This window comes from Rhopilema esculentum, chromosome 7, assembly GCF_057945365.1.
Source record: "Rhopilema esculentum isolate cy_ngs chromosome 7, ASM5794536v1, whole genome shotgun sequence".
In the NCBI taxonomy this organism is placed as follows: Eukaryota; Metazoa; Cnidaria; class Scyphozoa; order Rhizostomeae; family Rhizostomatidae; genus Rhopilema; species Rhopilema esculentum.
In genome coordinates this window covers 3,814,154-3,836,989 of record NC_142821.1, presented here as the reverse complement: position 1 = coordinate 3,836,989, position 22,836 = coordinate 3,814,154, and the positions used below count along the sequence as shown (strand labels likewise).

General features: G+C 36.3%; 1 protein-coding gene across 1 annotated transcript in view; it reads right to left on the bottom strand.

Moving 5' to 3' along the window:
- Window positions 1-254: 254 nt before the first annotated feature.
- The window catches only part of LOC135683733 (stalled ribosome sensor GCN1), a 53,196-nt gene continuing 30,614 nt past the window's right edge, over window positions 255-22,836 (bottom strand). Inside the window, exons 42-59 of the mRNA XM_065199078.2 lie at window positions 22,277-22,473; window positions 21,225-21,482; window positions 20,210-20,425; window positions 19,666-19,830; window positions 18,853-19,014; window positions 17,790-17,882; window positions 15,557-15,700; window positions 14,793-14,906; window positions 14,065-14,220; window positions 13,500-13,613; window positions 12,718-12,948; window positions 11,837-12,030; window positions 11,093-11,207; window positions 10,178-10,274; window positions 9,183-9,331; window positions 7,750-7,854; window positions 3,093-3,311; window positions 255-442 (exon numbers count right to left, since the gene is read on the bottom strand). Of these exons, the coding sequence (XP_065055150.2) occupies window positions 308-442; window positions 3,093-3,311; window positions 7,750-7,854; window positions 9,183-9,331; window positions 10,178-10,274; window positions 11,093-11,207; window positions 11,837-12,030; window positions 12,718-12,948; window positions 13,500-13,613; window positions 14,065-14,220; window positions 14,793-14,906; window positions 15,557-15,700; window positions 17,790-17,882; window positions 18,853-19,014; window positions 19,666-19,830; window positions 20,210-20,425; window positions 21,225-21,482; window positions 22,277-22,473 (2,864 nt within the window). The 3' untranslated portion in view covers window positions 255-307. The remainder of the gene's footprint in view (window positions 443-3,092; window positions 3,312-7,749; window positions 7,855-9,182; window positions 9,332-10,177; window positions 10,275-11,092; window positions 11,208-11,836; window positions 12,031-12,717; window positions 12,949-13,499; window positions 13,614-14,064; window positions 14,221-14,792; window positions 14,907-15,556; window positions 15,701-17,789; window positions 17,883-18,852; window positions 19,015-19,665; window positions 19,831-20,209; window positions 20,426-21,224; window positions 21,483-22,276; window positions 22,474-22,836) is intronic.

Below are 22,836 nucleotides of genomic sequence, written 5' to 3'. Positions count from 1 at the left end.
TCAGCACTTATACAGGTCTCGTAGAAAATCTGTTGCGAAACGGGAAAGAGTCAGAGACTTCTACAAAATACTTCTTCAAGTGACAACTGTAGCAAAAACAAATTGCAAATGTTAAAATAGAAGATAGAGAAAAAACTTACAAAACCCTTAAAACTAATCTAACCCTTAAAACTAATCTTACTCTGAATGAGTTGCCTTACGCAAATTGTTGTTTATTATGAAGCAGAAAAATAACCAAAGGAAAAACCATCAAAAGAATCATATACCCTTCAACATTTCAAATATTTATCGATGAATCTATAAAATATCAATTTTGTCCTTTTGGAGCCTCAAATGGGTAGTCTTCTCTTGTTTCACATGACTGCAAAAGTTTATTTAGAGTGATTCGACGCAGCTCTCCAAGTCGCTCGCTGACGTCATGCGGTAGAATTTCAAGCGAATCCTGCAACAGAAAAGCATGCACTCAACAGATCGCAAAAGTAAAAAGACAGGATTAAGTTATAAATCTACAGAAATGTGTTGCTCGTGAAATGCAAAAGCCTTGCCCATTCCTTGAATTAGCTTAATTAAAGCGGGAATTAGTTTTTAGCAGAAACAAGGAAAAACATCAACTTCACTGTAACTGCTTTTTGAATTATTGGATACAAGAAGTTTTTTAAAAGTAAGAAGGACACAGAATTGAATAGTTCAATCGAAGGAAGAAAATTCCGAATCGTAGAGAAACAGGAAAACCAGAAGGTGGACGATTCTTGTAAAAACCCATTATACCAGGCTTGAAAGTATGATTTAGAAGGCTTTGAAATGACGAATAGATAAAAAAACAGATTGAAATTCAAAAATGTTTTTTCTAATTAAAGAAGTGGAATTGTATAACCTAAAGCTAAAAAAAGACGTTTAAACTCGTGTCAGAGCCAGAAAACCACAGAGACTTATTCAAGATGCTTGTTCAAACCTTTCTTGTTTTGCATAAAAAGCATAGGGATTTGTTTTTAATTAAGAAAGCTTTTTATTGATTCCGATCAAGGTACCACGCTCTACCCATGCCTTTATTTCATAACGTTTCGAGTAATTTTGCAACGATCGTCCAGACAACTTCTGAGAAACGTCTAAATTTCGAAGTTAACTCTTTTTGAAGAGAAGGAAACACAGCGACGTTTTCATGTGGGAATATTTTCGATCTTATGAATCTGCTTCTCCGTAAACAGGTTTGTTCAGCATGAGCGTGAGCAATATTACAGATGACGTGTCTCTAAAATCACAGTCATTGCCTTGATACTTTGTAGAACGATACATCTGTGTCGATACCAAGCACGTATAATCTCAATGCATAATGCGAATTCGTTATTTGTTGATGAATAAGGAAACACTTTGCCTCCACTGAAATTTAAGCTAATGGAGTACACAGCTGGGTAGTTTTTGACTGCTGATCGTAAGGTTCAGCGTTTATGGAAGCGACCGATTCATCATATCCAAGTGAAAGAGTTATAAAAGCTCTGTAGGCTTCACTGCCATATGCACACAAGAAGTGCCATAACTTATGTTGTGGTAAAAATGAAGGCCAAAGTGTAACTTAAAGATAAAGAGGAAGCAGGCACTTTTATCTTAGCCTACCATCATTCTTAATACTTGCAACGATCATCATGGCAAACCTTACGTCACAATAACATTGAATCGAGCATGTTATCTCCACAAACTCACGTTAAGCAGCGCATCAAAACGAAAATAGAGATGAACAACCATAGAACTACTGTAGCACCTGACCTGGTACTCGCCATGTTGCGGGGGAAGAATGAATCATTTACGTCACCTTTGACATGTAAGGATGATAACTTTAGAAAAAACTACCGAATATTTTTATCTTGATGGCAGATAAGTTAGGCAGGTCATGAAATGCCGAAATTTTGCAAAGAAATTTTAAGAAGGAAAGGACGTAGCAATTGTTATCTCGGGTTTATCGGAGAACCATGCAGAGAAACTACAACCCTTTTTCACTTAAATATAGGTCGAGCCGGTTACAAAATTAACTGATCAAGATAGCGTTAAAAATTGGTGTTGAGAAATTAAAAGAGTGTAAACACTGTGTAAGATTATCTTATGTTTAATCGCATGGATATGTTTTATCAATGGCACAAGAAATAATGAAAAACTGTAAATATTTCATTCGATCTAGCGGCTATTAAAAGAGTCGTGTCATTTTAAATACGTATATATGGACGGAAACACTGCCAAGGCCTTACATTGAAAGTGTTCAGTTTACAATGCAGAGAAAAAATTTCTTGCAAAATTGAGCAGCACGAATAATTCCTTGTTATTTCTCTGTATTAAAAGTATGAAGATTTTGATCATGGGTCTCCATTAATTTCTGAGGAATTTCAACAGTTGTGGTTACAGAACAGTTAATTTTGTTTATACTAAAATTCCAGCTTGTTTAGAGAGATTCCTTTCTTGAAACGTTCACAAAAAGGGTAAAATAATATTCAGAAAATGTTCCTTTAAACGCCTGTAGTGTTTTCCATAACAATAAATTTCGAACATGCTCGACTTGCAGCTTTAGGTGCGATATTAGAAACTCTCCTGTATCTATTTAGAAAATATGCTTTGTCAATTAATGGTAAAAAGCTAGGTAACGCTAAAATAAGTTAAAAAGAAAGAAGAGATTATGTTCTTGAAAAAGAAAGAATAGATGACATGGCACATAAATATCACGCTGGGATCATTTCAGTGATATCGGAAACTAAGCGCATTCGCAGCAGGGGTTCACAAAGGGTGCAGAGAAACTTGTGGTGATTATCAAACTACGTTTGGTTGTTTAGCGTAAAGGTATTTTGCTGAGGAAAGCATGAAGTTACGTAATTACTCCCAGGGGCTTATCTTTAGATGCTAATTTAGGTTTGGCCTAGAACTGAGTAAAAGAAAATATCACCCTGATCATAATAATTTTGGCAGGTTTACTAGATTTGCTAGAATCTCGATTAAGCGATGAACCAACGTAAATGTGGGAATTCTTCCTCTGTGATTGACGAGGGGATTCCCGTGGATAGTTGAAGAAGCAAATGTATTTGGGGTAGAAGAATTTAGCAATAACACGTTACCTCGAATTTTTGATCGCTATCTCGAAGTGACAGAAACGAAATCAAGGCAAATTCGGACATTGCTTTGATTGAGGTATTGCGGTCCTTGCAGCACGATACCAATTCTGGCAGCAACGCTTTCAGAACATTTGATTCTATCACACTTGGCATCTTACGTGCAACGTAGTCAATGGTCTTAACGGCTGCAAGGCGTACATCATTGGAAGATTGTTGCAAAGACTGAAACAAAAATAAAATTTCTTCTAATCATTCTGTATTAATGGGTCAAAAATGCGTGTTTACAAATTTCATCAAATTAAATTTACATACGTTGTAACGTTCTGGGCCTACAACTGTACAAGACTGCAGGTTCAGAATGCTTAAAATTCAATATCCCAAATTATAAAATGGCTTTTTAAAGAGACCAAAGCACCATATTTGAAATTGTTTCAATTTTGCCAAAAATTGTTACACCAGGATCGTGTATTTTGACTTAAAAAAAACATTTGAAATTCATCATCTCGTAGCAAAGCATTTCTAAACACTTTTCCTATCCCTAAAAGCAAAGCAAAACAACAGGAAAGTTTAAGATACAAGGGCCAAGTGAATTCAGCGTTCAAAGTCGCCATCACCTTACATATTTCTAAGTTGTCACTACCATCTTTTTGAAAACTTTTCGCTTAACTGTTCTTCTAGGGCAACCGACTACATGTCTAGTAAATGTCCGCCTCCCTTGGCGAGTTCGGATTTAAAATCCAAAGGTTTTTACAACATGGGTTTCAACAATTATCTCTCCTTTAACAGCCCCCCGATACCCTGCCCCTACTCCCTGCCCCCAATACCCCTACCCTCTGTATTATCTATACGACTATAATTAACAACTTCAAAATCTACATACATTCTTCTTGAGCATCCGACCCATTTATTTTCAATTTATGTTGCACCTGATTTACAGATTATGGAAAGTGTGAAAACTTCATACTAAATGCAGATAATATATCACCGAAATGCAGAAACTCGACAAAATAAGCTTCCATGCATGCATTACTTGACAAAACTAGCTTCAAATGGAGCGATCAGCTTTCAAATGACATTTTGAATTCTTTTATTCAATTTCAAGTAGCTCTCAGTATGATCATACTATGATCTTTTAAGCTAACCCAGATATGCATGTATGTTAGTTTTCCAAAATGATGCACGATAAATCCAGCCAAACTTCATCACCCATTTCCAAAAATCTTCATTAGAAAAAAGTCTGCTTCGACTAGAACTACAAGCATATTTATAATAAACAACTGGTTTAGGGGAACTTCAGATAAACATCCTAAACGACTTCTAAACAGTATTCAAAAAGGACGCAAATTGCACTTCTGAGAAGGCATTTCTGGTATCAAAAAGAGGTATTTGTGGCATTGGAATACCGATTAAGGTACACTTGTAAACAGGAAATGCCTGGTCGTCAAGGCTATCTAATACGATAACTCTTCTTGTTTCTGCACTACAATGAGCTGTATGGGGTATGACGATCAATGGGCAGTTTCTTGTGGCGCCAAAACATATGTACATCTCCCATTTAGACCCCCTGTAATAGAGGTATTGCAAAAGCTGTTACTGTATTATGTAGTTTTACTTTCAGCCGAGTGGCAATTACAAGGGTCAACCGAATATCGGTTGTGTTGGAATTTTAAGTGGATGGAAAGAGGTGAGGTTGAACCTTCAAAGGGACTACCTGCGCAATCTCAAGCATATCTTTGAAAAAGATCTTATCGATTTCAAAGAGCTCTCCAGGGTTGAGGCATTTATAGAGGAGAGGCCAGGCTTTGAATTTCCTCTATGTAGCGCTATAACTCAGAGCAGAGTAGGAGCATTTGTCGACATATTCTCATTTTCCAATAAAATATATTTTGTAATAAGAGTTTTGGTATTTTCAATGATTTGCTTCTGCCCTGGTACCGATCAGACCAGACTTAATGACAGTTCCCTAAAGTAAACTGTAACAAAATTCACTGAAGTACACAATAACACAAATAAAAAAAATTTGCTACAATTTTTAATGTGATGCCAAGGCGGGTATCTTAAAGGCAGTCTGACTGTACAGGTACAGTAAAATCCCGCGTAAAAGAACCTGGGTTTTGCGAGCCTGTTAGGTTAAAACTTCAAATTTAGGCCTCCTCCACACACAAAAGAACTTTTCAGGCTAAAATTTAAAGTTAAGTTCTTACCAGTGGCGCTGCTGTAAAGATTTTGTAAAGTAAAGATAAGATTAACCAAAGTATGAATATCTGCTTATATCTAAAACGAACTTGGCAAAACTATTTTTCTTTGAAGCCAAGGTGCAATACTGTGTCTACTGCTGGCGTCATTCCAATAAATTCTCTTAATATTAAGCATTTAAAAGTGCAAAATTTTATTTTTCATTTACTCCAAGTTTTCCACACATAAAGCTTGTCTTTTAAATGACATTTCAGAGATTTGGCAATGTGATTGTTTGAGTATATATTTGTTTTGTTTAAGTCTGTACTGTCTTTAGGTATAATATTACTGCATGATATGAAAATTATGATTTTGTGACATAAATGAAAAAAATCAGGTTCTTATACGCAGGTTTTTACTGTAGCATGTTTTCGTGGAGCTCAGTCTTAACCAATCAAAGTAGAGGTAGAATGGTCACAACCAATCAGATTAAGGAAAAGCTTGATTGATGTCAGCATTTCATTAGCACTTTAAAAAACGTGCAAGCAATCTGTATTGACACACTGCCTTTGAAATATCACTTCTGCAACACTAATGGATTGAAATATCATCAACATAGAGAACAAAAAAACAAAAATTTGACCAACAACAACTCGTTTTCTATAGTGGCGGAAAGCATGTACTTCTGGAAGTTTCTTTCTTAATCAATGAATGGAATTTCATGCTTTGAGAAAATGCATCTTTTGTAAACCTCCCAGTAGGAGGATTCTTGGCGATAGCCTGCAAGTCGGTAACGCAACACGACGCCATTATAAAGAGACAAGGACGAAAAGAAAATTTGATAGTGCCACGCATGCAATTAGAAGACATGTAAACATCTCAAAGGAAAAATGCCATTAGGGCATTAAGAATATTTAATACATCCTTATCTACAGTTGTAAACACGGAAGTTAGTTCCAAGCAAAATCAATTAAGTGATTAAGCGATTTGAATCGGTGACTAAGGAAACCAGAAAATACATGTGGAAGGCAGCGCACTCAGGATTTTCTCCGCTAAAAGGTCGCCGTATTTAACAATTAACGTATCTGATTAATTAATGCAGTAATTTAGGCAAATTGCTAAGGACAATTTTAATCGCTTCCGCTTATTTTATTCAAATACGTTACTACCCGGTGAGATCATTGCGTGATCACTAACGGTTATGAAAACATTGGTTCTGTTTACATATAAAGCCGAATATGAATGCTCCCGAAGGGCCAAACAAATGCAAAAGAAGTTCGCAACTTTCGAAAGTGCAAAAATGTCAATTAACTTATAAACTTGCAAGGAAAAATGCAGAAATATCAATTGAATAATAAACTTGCAAGGAAGCCAGCATTTCAATCAAAGTCAACATTTGGACCTATCCAGGAATTTCTGTTTAATGCTAACAGCCCTTGTGAAAAGCGACAAAACTTCCAGCCCCGCCATTTACAATAATCAGTCTGCATGAAGGACTGGTAGCGTTCGAGAATAAATAAAGATGAAAAAAGACTAAAACCAGTTGACGTTCTGCCAAGCATGTTACTTTGGATCGAGTTTACTCATTTGAAAATTGTCTCTCACTTGGTACAAATTCATGTGTAATTCTGTCACTTGGTACAAATGGCTCAGAATGGGAGGATTATGTGCGTAAGCCATTAGACAACGCCCTTATTGCCTCTTCATTTGAGGCTTTTTACAGTTGTATATTCGTTCGGCAAATCTTAAAAAGAATTGACCTACCCCTACCTATGGAATTTTCATTAATTTTTAGAAGAATTTAGAGGGTCATATTTGACAAAAAAGGGGGAAATTACCCCATATACCACCCGCTGGTCCCGCCACTGGGAACACAGACTGATTGGTAGCCGGAGGGGGACAGAAAATGGTTCGCCCATGTTGAAAAACCTGGGAAACAACACAGGTAGCAAGGGAAACAGGAGCCCCCCTCTCCTGTGCATAAGACATCTTGCTTGTCGGTTGCGTGGGGTTTCTCTGAAATGTCTACAACCCTAGATTTAAGAAACATTTCAAAAAGCGAGGGCTGAATTCTTTCGTGACAACAGTACAAATCTAAATCAGGCTTTTTCTGCTTGTGAATAAGGGTCACTTGCACCAAACTGTATTTTCAGCCAAAATGATGTCACCAGTACAATGATTTCATGAAGGCTTATAAGCAACTTTGACTCTTTTCCTGGCTTAATGAATTAATTTTTCCACACTGACATTAGAGACATATATAAAGAAACTCTCACAGTAAATGGGGTAGGTGTCCAAATCACCCCGCTTTCATTTGATAACCTAAAGAATTGGTTTGGGGGAACTTCAGACTTTGTCTTTGCCGTTTCTCCACGAAGTCTTTAAAAAGCCATTCAAACATCATCGGGAGAGTTATGACATTACTTCTTAACAAAATGTTGCTTTTTCAAAACAAGATGAACATAACAAACGAAGTTTCGCTTACCTTTTTCATTGTTTCAAGAACAATAGATGGAATTGCCTGCTTGCAGAGAGCATTCGAAATCATCAAGTGACCGAGTGAGTGTACGCCGTATATTGAAATTGGAATCTGGAAAATAATAGCAATCGTGAAACCAAGAAAAATATTTCATAGTAATAACGAGAGAAAACAAAAAGGGAATGTGGTCTGCCAACTAATTGAATACATAGAATGGAATGTGATTTATTAATCAACCAAACAGCCAAAACTTAGATTATTTTTAAATGAAAGTTTATCGAATATTGCCAAGCTTCAACACATTCATCTAGCTTTTTGCTCTCTTTGATAAAGAAACTATTGAGAGGATAATACATGAAAGCCCAGCCCGGCATTGACCTACATGTTCTTGCGTAACCGGCATGCTTTGCGGCTATATTCTCAAAACCGGCCTAATATCATACTGCATAAAAAAAAAACACAATCAATTTCTCAAGACAACTGCCGCTAAGCATGCCTATTGCACAAGAGAATTTAGGTTAGTTTTAAAACAGAAATTTCTTTGGGTAGATTTTAAAATGTCGATAAAGGATAAAATCGATTTAAGAAAAGAACATTGTTCTACGTGAGTTAAGCGCGAGATTTCATTTGGAGTGCACCTGATTGGAAATTTTTAAGAATCTAAGGATGAAAAACACGAAAAAAACTAGAAAAAAGGCCAAAATGACAAGACATGCAACGAGGAACCTTACATGCAAAGGCATTACACGCAAAAAGTACGCGCAAAGACAATACATGCAAAGAAGCTATAGAACAGGAAGTCGCCAGCAATAGAGACTTTGTTTTCTAGCATTCTTTTTTGCTTCGATGCACTTAAAAAAATATATTAACTCGTATCGCAAAGTTCCGTGCTTATTGAAAAAAGTAATAAAAGTCCCAAAGAAGGCAAATGTGCACTCCTTCTTTTCTCTCAAACTCGATGTATGTCCCTTTTGGAGATATGACGTACACATCGCGAGTTAAAATCAGAAATCTAAATCCAAAATCTAAAATTAGATCAGATTGATCAGAAATCTAAAATTAATGGCTATTATTAATCTGGCTGATAACAGCAAGCACACTGTTGATTCTTATTTTGTAACAAATCTGCACCCACTTAATTGAAATGAGACTTACAATAAAAGTAGGCCTAAAGTCAGGGAAGATCAGCCGCATTTTCTGGCTATTGGGTCCCTCAGCGGCCACCAGAGGAAAAGGAGTGGTCTTAAATTCTTATTTATCCTAGAAAGCATTACTCAGAACATTTTAATACAATGCCCCTTTCACTACAATACAGGAAACCTTCAGTTGCTGTGCCCCCACATTTAGCTACACTCCTTTAACTGCGTTATAGCCAATAGCAAGTTTGGATTAATAAATGGGTAAAATTACAGCATCGACGTCTATTCAAACTTGCATACCCTGTCAGCACTTGCTTGTTTTAAGACAGTTTTGGCGATGAGATCATTTCCAGCAGTTTCATCCAGCTTTTCGGGTGCATCAAATATGGCGTATGATAGTGCCACAGTTCGACCATGACGCAAAGTCCAATCTAAAGATTCATTGGCATCTAAAAGCAAACCGAGATGGACATTTCATATCAAACTATAATAAGCTTTAACCTTGTTCATATTTTAGGCCTATCACAAACATGTCCTTTGAATAAGGACAGGAGGCAATAAATAGGATAAGAAATCTCAAAAAATTTATGAAGACCTTACAAGATAGGTGACTTTATTGCACTACCAAATCTTGAAAGCCTGGACATTAAAACAGTCCATTGCTGTCAAACAACCCATTTCTTCCAAAACATTGAAAACCCGAGAAAAGTAAGATGTACACCAGGAAGGACTTCATTCCTAACAACAACATCAGTAATTTCCATACAAGAATGCTAAGCAAATATTCAATTCTATGAAAGTGATTTTCCATTGTTTTTTCACTACACTTTGTCGATACGTTACTGGGTTAAGTTAAGAGTTTAATTCCTCCTTGCTATCTTGAAAAATATGCCTTAGGCAGGTAATAAAACATGTCTATTGGGTAGCTTTTTAATTTCTTTTGAACGGTTCAAGCATTATAGCAGAATAAAAGAAAAACATTATGCAGTTAAATTGACAGCTTGTGCACCTGCAGATTCATGAACTTTGTTTTTAACATAAAGTGGACACTTCTGCATTTGCTTCATTTTGCTAAAAGGCATTGAGCAGATTTCAGTATTATTATTGCAGCCAAGTTTAAAAATTTATCAGTTTTGACAGTGATTTTTGCAAAAAAATTCCCTAGTGTCAAGCAATGTGATAAAAACTCGTAAAATTCATAACTTAACAAAATCGACAAGAAAAGCTTAATGAGAAATTTATGCAAAAATGGGAATTTGACATGAAAATTTCCATTGCAATTGTGCGAAACTTACCAAGTAGCTCGTCATTTAGAAGATCCTTTAATTCGAAGGTCGACAAAGCAATGCACAATGCGCCTACCACGCCACCAGCTCCAACTCTGACGTCATCCTAACATAAAGAAATAGTATCGTGCTCATTTTAAATGGAAATGACCTTGACCAAATGAAAAAACTGCTCTGCCGAGACAAATGCTCATCCAACCTTTAAATAACACACATCAGAATCCCTAATTAAAATAGTTGGAACACTACAATACCCAAAAGTTGACAAGCACAGGATATAACTACTCTCCTAAGTTATCTAAGCTGTCACTTATTTCTTCTTCCACCCCCTCCCTCCCCCCCCCAAAAAAAAGGTTGATCACTCTATAACAGCAAGGACTGTATGTTCCTGTATGTTTGGCAATAAATGAATCACAAAATGATGCGATCCTCGTATTGTGGCATGTTAATCCTTGCTATATAGACGGATGTTTCTTGCTTATAGAAAATGTCAAGCAACAGCTCAAAAACAGAGCTCGAGTAAAGCAATACATGAATACAGAATGCTGGTATAATGCCAGAAGACAAAAAAGCTTCACTTCTTCGGTGGCTGATGATAGTAAAACCAACTGAAATTGGATGTCTGGGGCAAGGCGTCATTTGTTAGAATTGAACTGTGGAGAGTATCTTGGCAATTTTGGTAGTAATTTTATCGTTTGTGTCTTGACTTTGAAATACAACTTCAAAACTACATTGTCAAGGCATCAAGTTTACAAGGTGAAAATGTCACTTAACATATCGGCATCAATAGTTTTAAAAGCGATATTTTGTCGTGAAATGCTTAGTAGTTTTGTGTAATAACATAATCAAATTGCTAATTGCAGGATGGATTGAAGTACTCTATCAAATCGACAGAAGATAAGAAGAGTTGTATCAAAATCCTACCTCGGTTGAGGCAAGAAGGGGGACGAGAGTGGCTACCAAACTGCCCCGGATTGCTTCGCTCATATTGCTCCCAGCTATCAACGTCACAGATCGCAGTGCTTTTAAAACACTCTCTCTGAAAACAAAAAGGAAACTTGGTATATCTAAGAACTAAACGGGACAAAGGTAATATATCGGCTCAAGAAAATAGGTAAGGGAGGGGGGACGATGGGATTCATACTGATAAACAGTTAAAGTAAACAGCTAGAGAGAGAGGGGGATTGGTCTTAAAAGCCTTCGATAGAAAATATAGAAAGATGTTGGCAGATGTTTTTATCCTAAACGTAAACCATTTTCATAGGAGAACTGCTTTGTTTAGTGTGAGAAGCAGCCCACCAGATAACTGGGTATAAATATAGTGGACAATCACTCGTGGGATTCTTTTACTGGTAACTGAAAAATAGTAGGCATAATGATTCATGTGCTTCAATAAGATGCTACATGTTTGACTTTTCAAGATTTTTCGGGTTATATCAGTTCAAGATTTGAACTTAATTTCTTTCCATCTCCTTGTTTTTAGATTCTGAAAGATTCGTATTAATGAAAGAGTCTAATGATTCTTACGAAGAGTCTTGATTCGTTTTTCCTACAAAAGTTGCATAATTCACATAGTGTTTGAGATGAAAAGTTTGCTTATGAAGGGCCCGTGTCCAAACATAATTGAAAGCATTGGTGTTAAAAACTTGTTAATAAATAATAGAAAACCTTATAGCTGTGTCTTCATTGTTTTTGATGCTATTTCGCAACTCAGTAAACAGGGAATCAACTTTCGTGTGAAGAGCAGTTAAGAATGTCAGAGCGTCACCAGCTTTGTCCCTCACGGCCAACGTCTTGTCATTCAAAGCTTTTATGAAGGTTGTCTGTAGCTGCGGCAGGAAGGGCTTTAGCATGATTCCAACCTTAAAGAAAATTTATCAAGATCTTGTTTAAAAATTATCTTCTACATACAATGGCATTTAACGAAATATTCAGTTACATACGTTCTGCAAGTAACAATCACATAATTAATATATATAGAGAAAGCTATCATCAACATCATAATATTTCAACAACATCAAACATATTATTCATACCGAATAGCAAAGAATTACACATGAAAAGAACACGAAAAAAATTTTTCATGAAAAGTTGCTTATTTCAAAGCCAATATAAAGAAAGATGAAATATAAAAAATTTCACAGCTAGCAAACTCTCCATGGTATAAAAATTTCCCAAAATCGCCCACGTCTTAGTTGCATTAAAATATAAATAAAAGTTTTTAATATAGGATCCCTTTTCATAAAAAATGGATTGACGACGACAAACGTAACTGCAAGGCAAATTCAGCTGGATCAAAGTTTAGTTCAATAGCTGATTTTGAGACCAGAAAAGCAGAAGGAGATAAAGGCTTGGAGGGATCGAGGCTTCGGGGGATCGAGGCTTGGAGGGATCGAGGCTTGGAGGGATCGAGGCTTGGAGGGATCGAGGCTTCGGGGAATCGAGGCTTGGAGGGATCAAGGCTTCAAGGGATCAAAAGATCGCTCACTCGTGATAACAAGAAAGCGTCTCGTAAAAAATATTTATTGTAAAACACTGGTGACACTGACCTTCTTAAGTAACAATGCCAGTGTATTTAATATCGCGACTTTCACATTCCAGTTAAAACGATCGCCAAAGATACGAATGAGGGGCCCTGTTACATTTAGCAATGCTGTCTTCAGTGCCTCTGGAGTTGTAAGCACCACCACTTCTCCCAGGAGTTTGGCTGTTTGTTCTTTCAGTTCTGGACCACCGTTTAATATTCCCTCCTTATATACTGGGTAAATAGCATTGATTCCCTAAGTGAATACAAGAACAAGTCAAATTATAAACAAAATTGAGACAAGCGTACAGCAGATGGGTTTCAGAACACAAATGCCTTCAATGTATTGTTTATACTCTTTAGCTTTGTATTGTTCAGTTGAGTAGTGTCATACTTTTACAAATAACATTTTATAAAGAGGGAGGAACTAATGAAAAACATGTAAAAAGATGAAAAATTAAAAACATCCTAAAAACTCTTTTCTGCGATTAGGTAAAAGGAATAAGACACCAACAATGTGATTTTCATTTTTCAAATTTCCAAAATGCTTTAAATCTCAATTTTCACACTAAGGCACAAATTCAGCATCATAAATACAATAAATGGTTGTTCAACTTCAGAGAAAGCCAGTTTATCAGTTTATGTCTTCTTGTCTTCGAAATCCCAAAAACGTTTCTGTTCTTAACGAAATAAATCGTGCTAGATTAAAGATTCATGTTTCTATAGGACAGATATTTGTGTTTCCATTTACTTAACAATAGTTATCTCAGTATGGTATATAAAAACAAAGCAAAGATGCCCATTTACCTTTCCAACGATGCAGAAACCAGGGATTACCCCCTCCCTCGCATCTTCTGCTGCATACTGGATAGCTGTTCTTAAATTGCCAATGTGCTGCATCTGTTCTGCTGGATCTAGCCTCTGCGTAGATAAAACACTTGATGCTAAAAATCTTGATGTCATAAGAAAAAGGGAGTAAGGTTGGCAGCATTAGGGACACCATTTTTGCGCTTGTTAATCATTGATAGGGTAAAACAGACAGACCGGAAAGTCTTAAGATAGAATATTCTAAAACATCGCAACAACATCAAGGGAAGCAAGAAAGGCTGGTCTAAACTTCACCTAAATGCACCAACCTTTTGCACCCTCTACAAACAATACATCAGTACTGTTTAGTAAAGGTTCATTTTTGTCTCAAGAAACGTTCTAGGACACCCTTGTTGTTCTCAACAGTTAGTATCATTAAGATAAAGAAATATCACTCACAGCTGGTTACGCAGAGTTAACGGCAAAAAATTAAACGTAGGCATAGTTACGTAGAATTAAAATTTTTTGGTGTATCTATGAAGAGAAAAAGCTAGTAACAACGGACCTTGATCAAAGCATCAAGTGCTCCCCATGCCTCAGTGTAAACACCCTGGTCAGCATCGTTCATCAACTGAAGTATCACCTTGAGCAACTGCTGCACGTAGTTACTGTAATCCGCTTTGCAACCAGAGCAGAATGCTTTGATGATTATGGCTGATGCCTTGAAAAAACCAACGGTTGCCCTCAATGTCAATTTGATTAGAAGAATAGACAAGGTTCTAAGCCAGACTAGCATTGTAGCACTTTATTATGATGATATCAATTTTCTCGAAGTTGATTTCATTCAAATGGGTTAATGGACATCTGCACGAGGATTTGGACTCTTTCACATACTTCTTACATCATTAAAACATTACACATGAACAAAACACTAAAATGTGTACATTAACAAAAGCCATCACAGGATGCTTGCTTGTCCTACACCGCTTCTTTTGCATATGCTTTTTATATATTATACAGCTTCTTTGACATATTATTCAAATTTTATCAGTGAATTACGTCATTAAAATGATTTCAACGCCGCAGTACCGTGAATCAAACCTGAAAATGTTAAATAGGATTAAACATCCTTAAAAACACTGTCTGTAACATACAGGATCATTTCATTCTCAGAATACGTTTGAGAAAAACAAAAGCTTTCAATTTTGTGCGTACAATTTTGCATGTTAACGAAGCTCCACCGTTAGAAGTCATGTTATTGACGGTTAAGAAATTGCATCAATGAACACCAACCTTACGAACTCCAGGAGAATTATGTCTTGAAGAGTCGATAAATTCATCTACAATGCTTGTTATGCCAGTGTTGCTCTCGACAGAAAGTATCAATGCCTTGGTGCCTTCGATAGCCTGTTAAGACAATCAAAATTCTTTTATCAAAACTTTACCCTAAGTACGCAACAATATAAATTCAAGTATCACACCTTTTTGGCAGCTCAAAAAATGCTGCTTGGCACCACAAGGGACTCCTCTACTTGATACCTTGTAAAGTCTTTAAAGACCCCCCCTGTTAAGCTCATTTAATGGAAAATACAGGTTTCATTACTTTACAAAAAGGTAGAACAACAAGCAAAATCAAGACTGATAGACCTTGAAACTTATTTTATTATATTTCCAAATGATGAACACAATTTTTGCCAGATACATCTTGATAAACAACAATAAACACTAGAATGCGAAGGCCTTCACTGTCATAATAATAATAATGATCTATCAACTCCCTTTTATCATGACGCCCTCTCTATTCAACGCCCATAATGTCAAGAATAAGAATTTCATTAACGCCAAATAGATGATTTTCTCCGACACATCACTGAATATGAAATGTGGGATAATCCGGCAACTTTAAAATTTTGTATCATGAAATATTTCATCTTATTTCGAGCGGATTCAGAAATCAACCTTCAAGGTGGTTTATTGAGGGTAGGAACAGAGAGGAATGGGGTGAAGGTGTAATCTTTCCTAACAATGATCACGTGGGTGAGAATTAAAATGGCTACCTGTTCTTGCTGTTCCGCATCTTTGCTTTTGTCAATAGCTTGGAACATGGCTGGGATAATCTTACTGAGGTGGCGGGTTAACGAATCTCCGGCAACAGTCGACAAGATAGCCAATGCTCGTGTGTTGACCGGGGGCGTAGTGAGCTGGTGAAGCAACAAGAGACGTTAAAACCGAACTATTGAGAGAAAGGCAAAATTATGAAAAAAGCCAAAGAAACATATTTTTCTCAAGACTTTTGACAGTAACTAGGAGTTCGGACATAAGTTAGATGTATCATACAGAATCCGTTGGCACGCATCCTCCAAATTGAAGTTTTTCAGTTACGTTATTCTCGATCACAAAGCGTGGCAGGGCGCTCGCAAAATGAATAAAAAAGAGAACTTTCTAACAGCTTTAACACTGTCAAACTGAAGCCAATTCATCAGATGACCTGAAATACCCGTTCTTTGTACACTTAAATACGCGACCCCAGTTCGTAGTAAAATAACAACAACAAAGAACATTGTTATTTTTGACAATATAAAACAAACACATTTCAAAACTTTCTAAATCATTGAAATATTCTTGAACACTAATTCTAGCAAAATAGCTTTTCAACTGGACGGATCATGGCGTATCTGGGATTTTGGAAGGGGGCAAGGGGACGACCCCCCCCCCCATCGTGATATTGGCCATTTTTATTGAATGAGATCCAGACTAAAAGTAGCCCTAAATGCTTACCCAAAGGTTTCAAAAGTTTAAACTCTATAGCAAAAGTTAATAATATACGTTTTTTCCTGTTAGAAAGTATTCCCACTTCGCTAAACAAAATCTACTTTCACTTCCTCTAGCCATGTTGCCTTCTTTATTGGTAGAAATAATTGGCACTATTAAACATGTTAGTTATAGTAGATAACGAAATAATCGTGCGGCTGCGATCTCAGCATAGAAATAGGATTGCGGGATAAAGAGATCGGTTGTAATTACAAAGCAGGGGTAATTAATTGTATATAACTGTATAAGCACGCGCGTAGATTTAATTCTGCTATAAAGTTAAAAGCTATGTATCCAACGTAACGTGGAGCTTTTCCTTGGCAAAGGTAAACCCTCTGCTTTATGTAACAGAGACACTCTTGCAAAGATAGGTGGGTGGACTGTGAACAGCAAGGGGCAACAACGTTCAACAAGGACGCGATCATCTAGCAAGATTATGTTCACAGATAAACCTTATAAATTAAAAACCGTACAGCATGTACCCTTTACTGGGATAGAAATATCCCTAAAACATTGGCTAAGCTTGCAAGCAAATGAACGCTTCTTGCCAATGATAATAGAGAAAAACTTCTTGAATTTACACCGCATTTTAATCTTATTAACGGTGCTCAAAGGAACACGTCGACGCTCAGCTTTCCAGGACAATTTCAAGAAGAGATTAAGGACACGCCTTAGTGGGTTTATAAGCACCATCTAAAAGAGCCATGTTTAATGTGTGAATCGTTTACAGTGTGACTTGAAGCAAGAATGACAAGTGCTAAGTTGCCAAGAACGATTGGCGTAATGATAAGTTGCAACTTTAACGTGTACCGATATAAGTCTTTGTTTGAATCAATCATCTTTTCTACCGTTAAACTTTAAACAAAGATATTAACAGAATGGGAAATTTTGGGAGTAGTTTGTACGACTTTATTGAGCTTGCTTTGTTCTCAGCAGCATACCTAATTCACTATGCTACAAATTAACAGTGGAATCACCACTAAAATTCCATAAGACATTCTTCTTAATGATTTTATTTGCAACTTTGTATCCAGCAAATGTTTTAAGGGAAATTTTAAGGCCCCATTCTTTTTGTTAATATTCACTTGAATATTGCATTCACTTGCCTCTGAAGGTGGTAATATCGTACTATTACTAAAAAAAATAACACTTAATAACGACCCAGACAGCTTGCAACTTTAAAAAGTAACTGGCAAAGAAACAAAACGGAGTTAAAACAGTTCACATGACAGTTCATATGACAGTTCATTCTTGTGAGGCTCTAAAACCACTGAGACGCATATAACATAAACCAATCTACCTATAAGTAAATTGATTGATTGAGGAAGAAATGAGCGGATTTTGAGAGATAGGAAGAGATAATCTTTCAACAGTGATAACGACTGATTCTAATTAATCCAACGCAGACATCTTTTAAAAATTACTAAAGGAATAATAAGGGTCGATTTAAAGTAGCCTAAAAATAAATCTATAGCGCACCTTGGGAACGAGAAAGGGCAATACAACTCTGCTTTTCACTGCCATCACGTTTCGTAGGCCATCCAAAGCTCTTTCAGCAAATTCATCCTCATTCTTTAAAGAAAACAAAACGAAACTTTGTTAATCATTTGGTTTATATTAAAAAAGCTATAGAGGAACATGCAAGGTTCGGAAGAAGGAATTTTTATTGAGAAATTTCAACGCTTAGGCTGATTTGACACAAGCAAATATTTTTTACGCAGAATTGTGTTGCAACATGACAATCATAAATCCATTGATCTGAGATTCCAATCATAAATACTGCAAATAAATATGTAAAAAACTGTGAAATTCCATACGTCCACTTTATAGAAAGTCTCCTATTTTAATGTAAAATTCTCACCTAGTGTAAATAAGTGCAAATTCTGTCAATGAAATATGTAGCAAGCATGCTAAAGATAATAGTTTCAAAACTATCTAAGCATTAAAAAAAATCGATCTTCACAAAAGGCATTTTTCCAGTCTTTCCAATGGTTAAAAGCTGATCCTATTTTGGTAACAACTCGCGACTTTCCCAAGAAAGAATTAAATGGATTTGCAAACAATATTAAGAAAAGAGGCAATGACCAAAAAGAAAGAACAACTGAAAGGTATAGAGAAAAATTAATAATGATTCGATAGGTGTCCTAGCCATAGACCAAGTTTTTCAAATCTTGCAATTATGGAAGATGGCTTTGAAAATAGCAAACATTTGAGCATACTTAAGCTTTTCGTCTGACACTCTTCAGAGTATAAAACGTCAGAACATAGATCAAAATACTACGATAGGAAATGTATATAGACCCAGTAGTGGATCGAAATAGGGCAACCAGAAACGTGAGCACATGACTGTTGAGGTTGCCCTATAAGTGCCGCTTGCCTATTGAAATGTTACCAATGGAATGTTACTATTGAAATGTCCTAAGGTGAAAACGAAATCCTTCTGTCTACACAATAGCGGTTTTTGTGCTTATATGGATAGAACGACGAATCATGGAAGAATTGAAATTATGTAAAACAAATATAGAAAACAAACTTCACAAACCAGTTTCTGCAGTACATATGGCAAAGTGCCATCTAATGCCTTCTGGGCAATCGTATCGTGCAGTTTGTCGAAGGCATCAGCGGCTGCCTCGCGGACATCAGGCAACGGGTCTAATAAGGCTCTCCTGACAGTAAGCACCAGAGAGTCTTCAAACATGACAATCTAAAACCAAGAAAATATTGCTATTTTCACGGAGAATTTTCTAACATGACTGCATGTCTAGGACCAATTTTCGAAAACAACGATGGTTTTTAAACTGATAAAGAATTCGTTTGTCAAATTGTCGCTTATTATTTGGAAATTTCCTGAACAAAGGCTATTTAGCCTGGTGTAGTTGTGATAATCTTGACCAATTTGTATTATCTCAGGGCAACATGAAAAAATAAACTCAAGAATGGAATAAGGGAGATGGTCTTAAGCGGGGTAAAACATTGAAGTCGTAAATAATGGCTGATTGAGAAAGGGAAATATTCCCCATGTCACGGGACGAATTCTCCGATGTTAACCACAATTTCACTATGGATGGGCTCCTAAATCTTAACACGGGATATTCAATGAATAGTGGTTGGAAATGATGTGGCGAGAATCTATCGAAGGAAACAGCCATAAACAAATGAGATTGGATGCAAAACAATTGTACATGGGATTCTATAAGAAAGACACAGTATTAAAAAAGGGTTGCTGAGAAAGTTTTAAAATAACAGCTTAAAAGATATGAGACTGAGGAAACTACAATGAAAAGAACTCAATTAAACGTAATTATAATGAAAATTTCGAACGAGAAGCCTTCTGGGTAAAATCTTTTGAACATACCATATCCCGGCTTGTAGATTTGACAATTTCACTTATACCGATGCAAACTCCTTGTCTTTCATCATTGCGGTCACTGTCAAGTCCCTTCTCTAGAATTGGAATGATTTCAGGCAACACTCTTTCACCAAGTTTGCGAACGATATCCCCCAGTGTTCTTCCTGCAGTCTAAAATCGGCGAATGAAAGAAAAAGCTTTAAACAGGAGAATAGGATCTCGAAAGAACATTTCTGGCTAATAGCACACGTATTATAAATAAGGACAGCATAACAGAAATGCGTTGAAGCTTTCGTGAATATTTCTTAAGAGAAATTTCTAATGATTGGGTGGCTAAAGAGCTTACTTTTTCGGTTCTTCTAGGCATATTTCTTCACTGATACTCGAAGATGCTGAATGGTGAAAACAGATCAGATGCAGCGTCATGTTATTTCAACCAAAACCTAGGCAACATCTTGTTTCTGATTTGCCATCACTAATAGTTGTTTGTTCGAATAACCCAGGAAAAACATATAATTCTACCATGCAATTAAAAATACTGTAAAAATACCTGTCTTTTATCGTAACTGTCACTTGCTAGGCATCCCAACAGCAGCGAAAACAAAGTAGGCAGTATTTCCTTAAGAGTTTTCGCAGTGTTGTGTACAACAACTTTCCACACGTGAAGAGAGGCTTGCCTGACGGACACTGCAATGTCAGACCTACCCATGTACAGGCCAGCAAGAACTCGGTTACGACGCTCCAATCCAAGTAGCTCAATAATGGCCTATGATATAAATTGATAGCACAGATTTACAATGTAAAGCTATTTCCCATGCATCGGCATTGCTTGTCACTATTTCTCAAAAAAAAAATTTCTATCATTTCATTATCAAGGTCACGCTTTCTATTTCACAGATGATCTATGTTTTTCAATCTTTACCTACAAATCTACCTATAATAAAAATGAATTTGTAACGAAAAGCCGATTTTAAGTTATGAGTGGCACGATTTGAAAGCCATTGTTCACATTATAGAGTTGAACATAAATCGACTTTAGTTGCAACTGACAAAACTTCCTAACTGACGAGACGGATAGAATGAAGAATGCATGGACAACTTTAATAGTTTAAGAATGAAGCAGAAAAAAACTACTTTTGAATGACGTTCTTGAAACTTACAAAGATAATATTCCAACCCGATATTATCTATGGTTGGCTCTTCTCAACATGAACTAGGAAAACGGCTGTCTGGTATTTTGGAACCGGTTCTAAAACTCAAATCTTCTAAGTTTATGAAAGACTCCTTCTCTAGGTTATAACTTTTCAGTGTTATCTTGGAAAATTTGTCATCAATGTATACTGTCAGGTTTTTCACTGGCGCAAGATTTGTGTAATTGTAGAGGCCCAAAAATAAAACTAAGGCAGAAACAAAGGGTACTGCCAAGGGGAAGCATAGAGTTTCTTCAAAAGAGAAACTTCCTTGCAAGGAAGTTGTTTGAAGGGTTCCAAAAATAATCTCATAAGTGTACTCGATGAAAAATCTTGAATTAGCAATGGAGTATCCAACCCCGAGAAAGACCATACCTTGGTTGAATGTGATGTCCCAAAGTTGTCGTCTTCGTCTCCGTGAGTTGTCATCTTTCCAGAAACGCCCGTGACTCTGAATAACAAATCACCAAGCAGTTGGATTGAACTGTATCGAATTCTCCAGTTGTCATCAAATAAACCTTTTTCTAGTTCTGGTAAAAACAGGCTGAGTGCTGTGTCTGCATAAGCAGTAATGATCCTTTGTCCGGCTTTCAACGAAGTAGTGCGAACAAATTCTGACTCATCAGAAAGACCCTGTAATACAAACAACATCCATTATTTCTGCAGTTATTCCATCTTTTTGTACATTTTGTTGGATAAGAATTTTCCAGAAACAATTTTTTGGTGGCAAAGAATTTGAAAATCTTTTACTACTTGATATGGCCCTGCTACTTGACATTGCCCCAAAACCTATGATGAAGACATGTTTCAGATTATAATCGCTTTATTTCGGTTTAGCAGTTATAATCGCTATACATAAACATGAAAATCTGTTTCGATCTATGTTCTGATGTTATATATTCTGAAGAGTATGAGATTAAAAGCTTCAGTATGTTTCAAAATATTTGCTTTTAGAAAGTAATTTTATAAATCAGAAAGCAAAAAAGAATTCCTTTGGTTAAGAAATTAAACCGAATTATTCACTAAAGAAAAAATGGAGCAAAAAGCAAGAAATCGATTACTATAGGCGTGCTTTAATTGTTAAACTAGTCTTTTTTACGTGTTTAAAAAAGATAAGTATATTGGATTTTTATAACTTGATTTTTATATATAATCTATGGTATACTCAAAATTGTATACTAATATGTGAACAACAGTAAAGAAGCTCCCTTGAAGTTATTTCCGTTCACCTTCTTGACCTATTTATAATTGTATTTGATTCATATAAATGTTTTTTGTATAATAATATTGAAAATACCAGATATGTTTATCTGGCATCCATGAAAGAAAAGACTGTTTGCAAATGTAATATTTATAACCAGGGAATATACATGAATTAAAGTGACTGGCAATTGAGTAAATTCGCATATACGTGGCAGTCACAGTACCTTAAGCAGTGATGGCACAATTGGGCCGACATATTTGGCAAAGTCGTCACCAAACGTAGCTGGCAAATAGATATAGAGCATAAGGTATCCCTCTCTGACATGGGGAGCAAGATCCTCCTTAGATGTAGTTTTGATGACGTCAGGCATCAACTTCTCTAGCCGTTCAGTGCCCAGGCCATGTAAAACCTCAGCCAATCCTAAAGAGAAACATTTTTAATGAACCAGTATATGAAAACCTTTCTAACTATTTGATTGAGAGAATCTTATAATATTGGTGCTAGTGTTGAAATCTACCTCATTTGCCACAGAGTTCACCATTTACACATGGATTCCGATGAAAGAGTGATGATTACATGGCACAGTGGCTAGGATCGGATAGGCACAGTGGCTAGGATAGGCAAAGATTTGCAGTGTCATAAAACTACCTTCTGAAACTAGATAGTAATAAACAGCTAAACACCAACACCAAACATTCTGCTCCTTCGTTTCCTGTTTACTTTCAATGTTGCCTTGGTTTCAATTTTAGTTTTTCATCAAATCTTCAACTTTGATAAAACAAA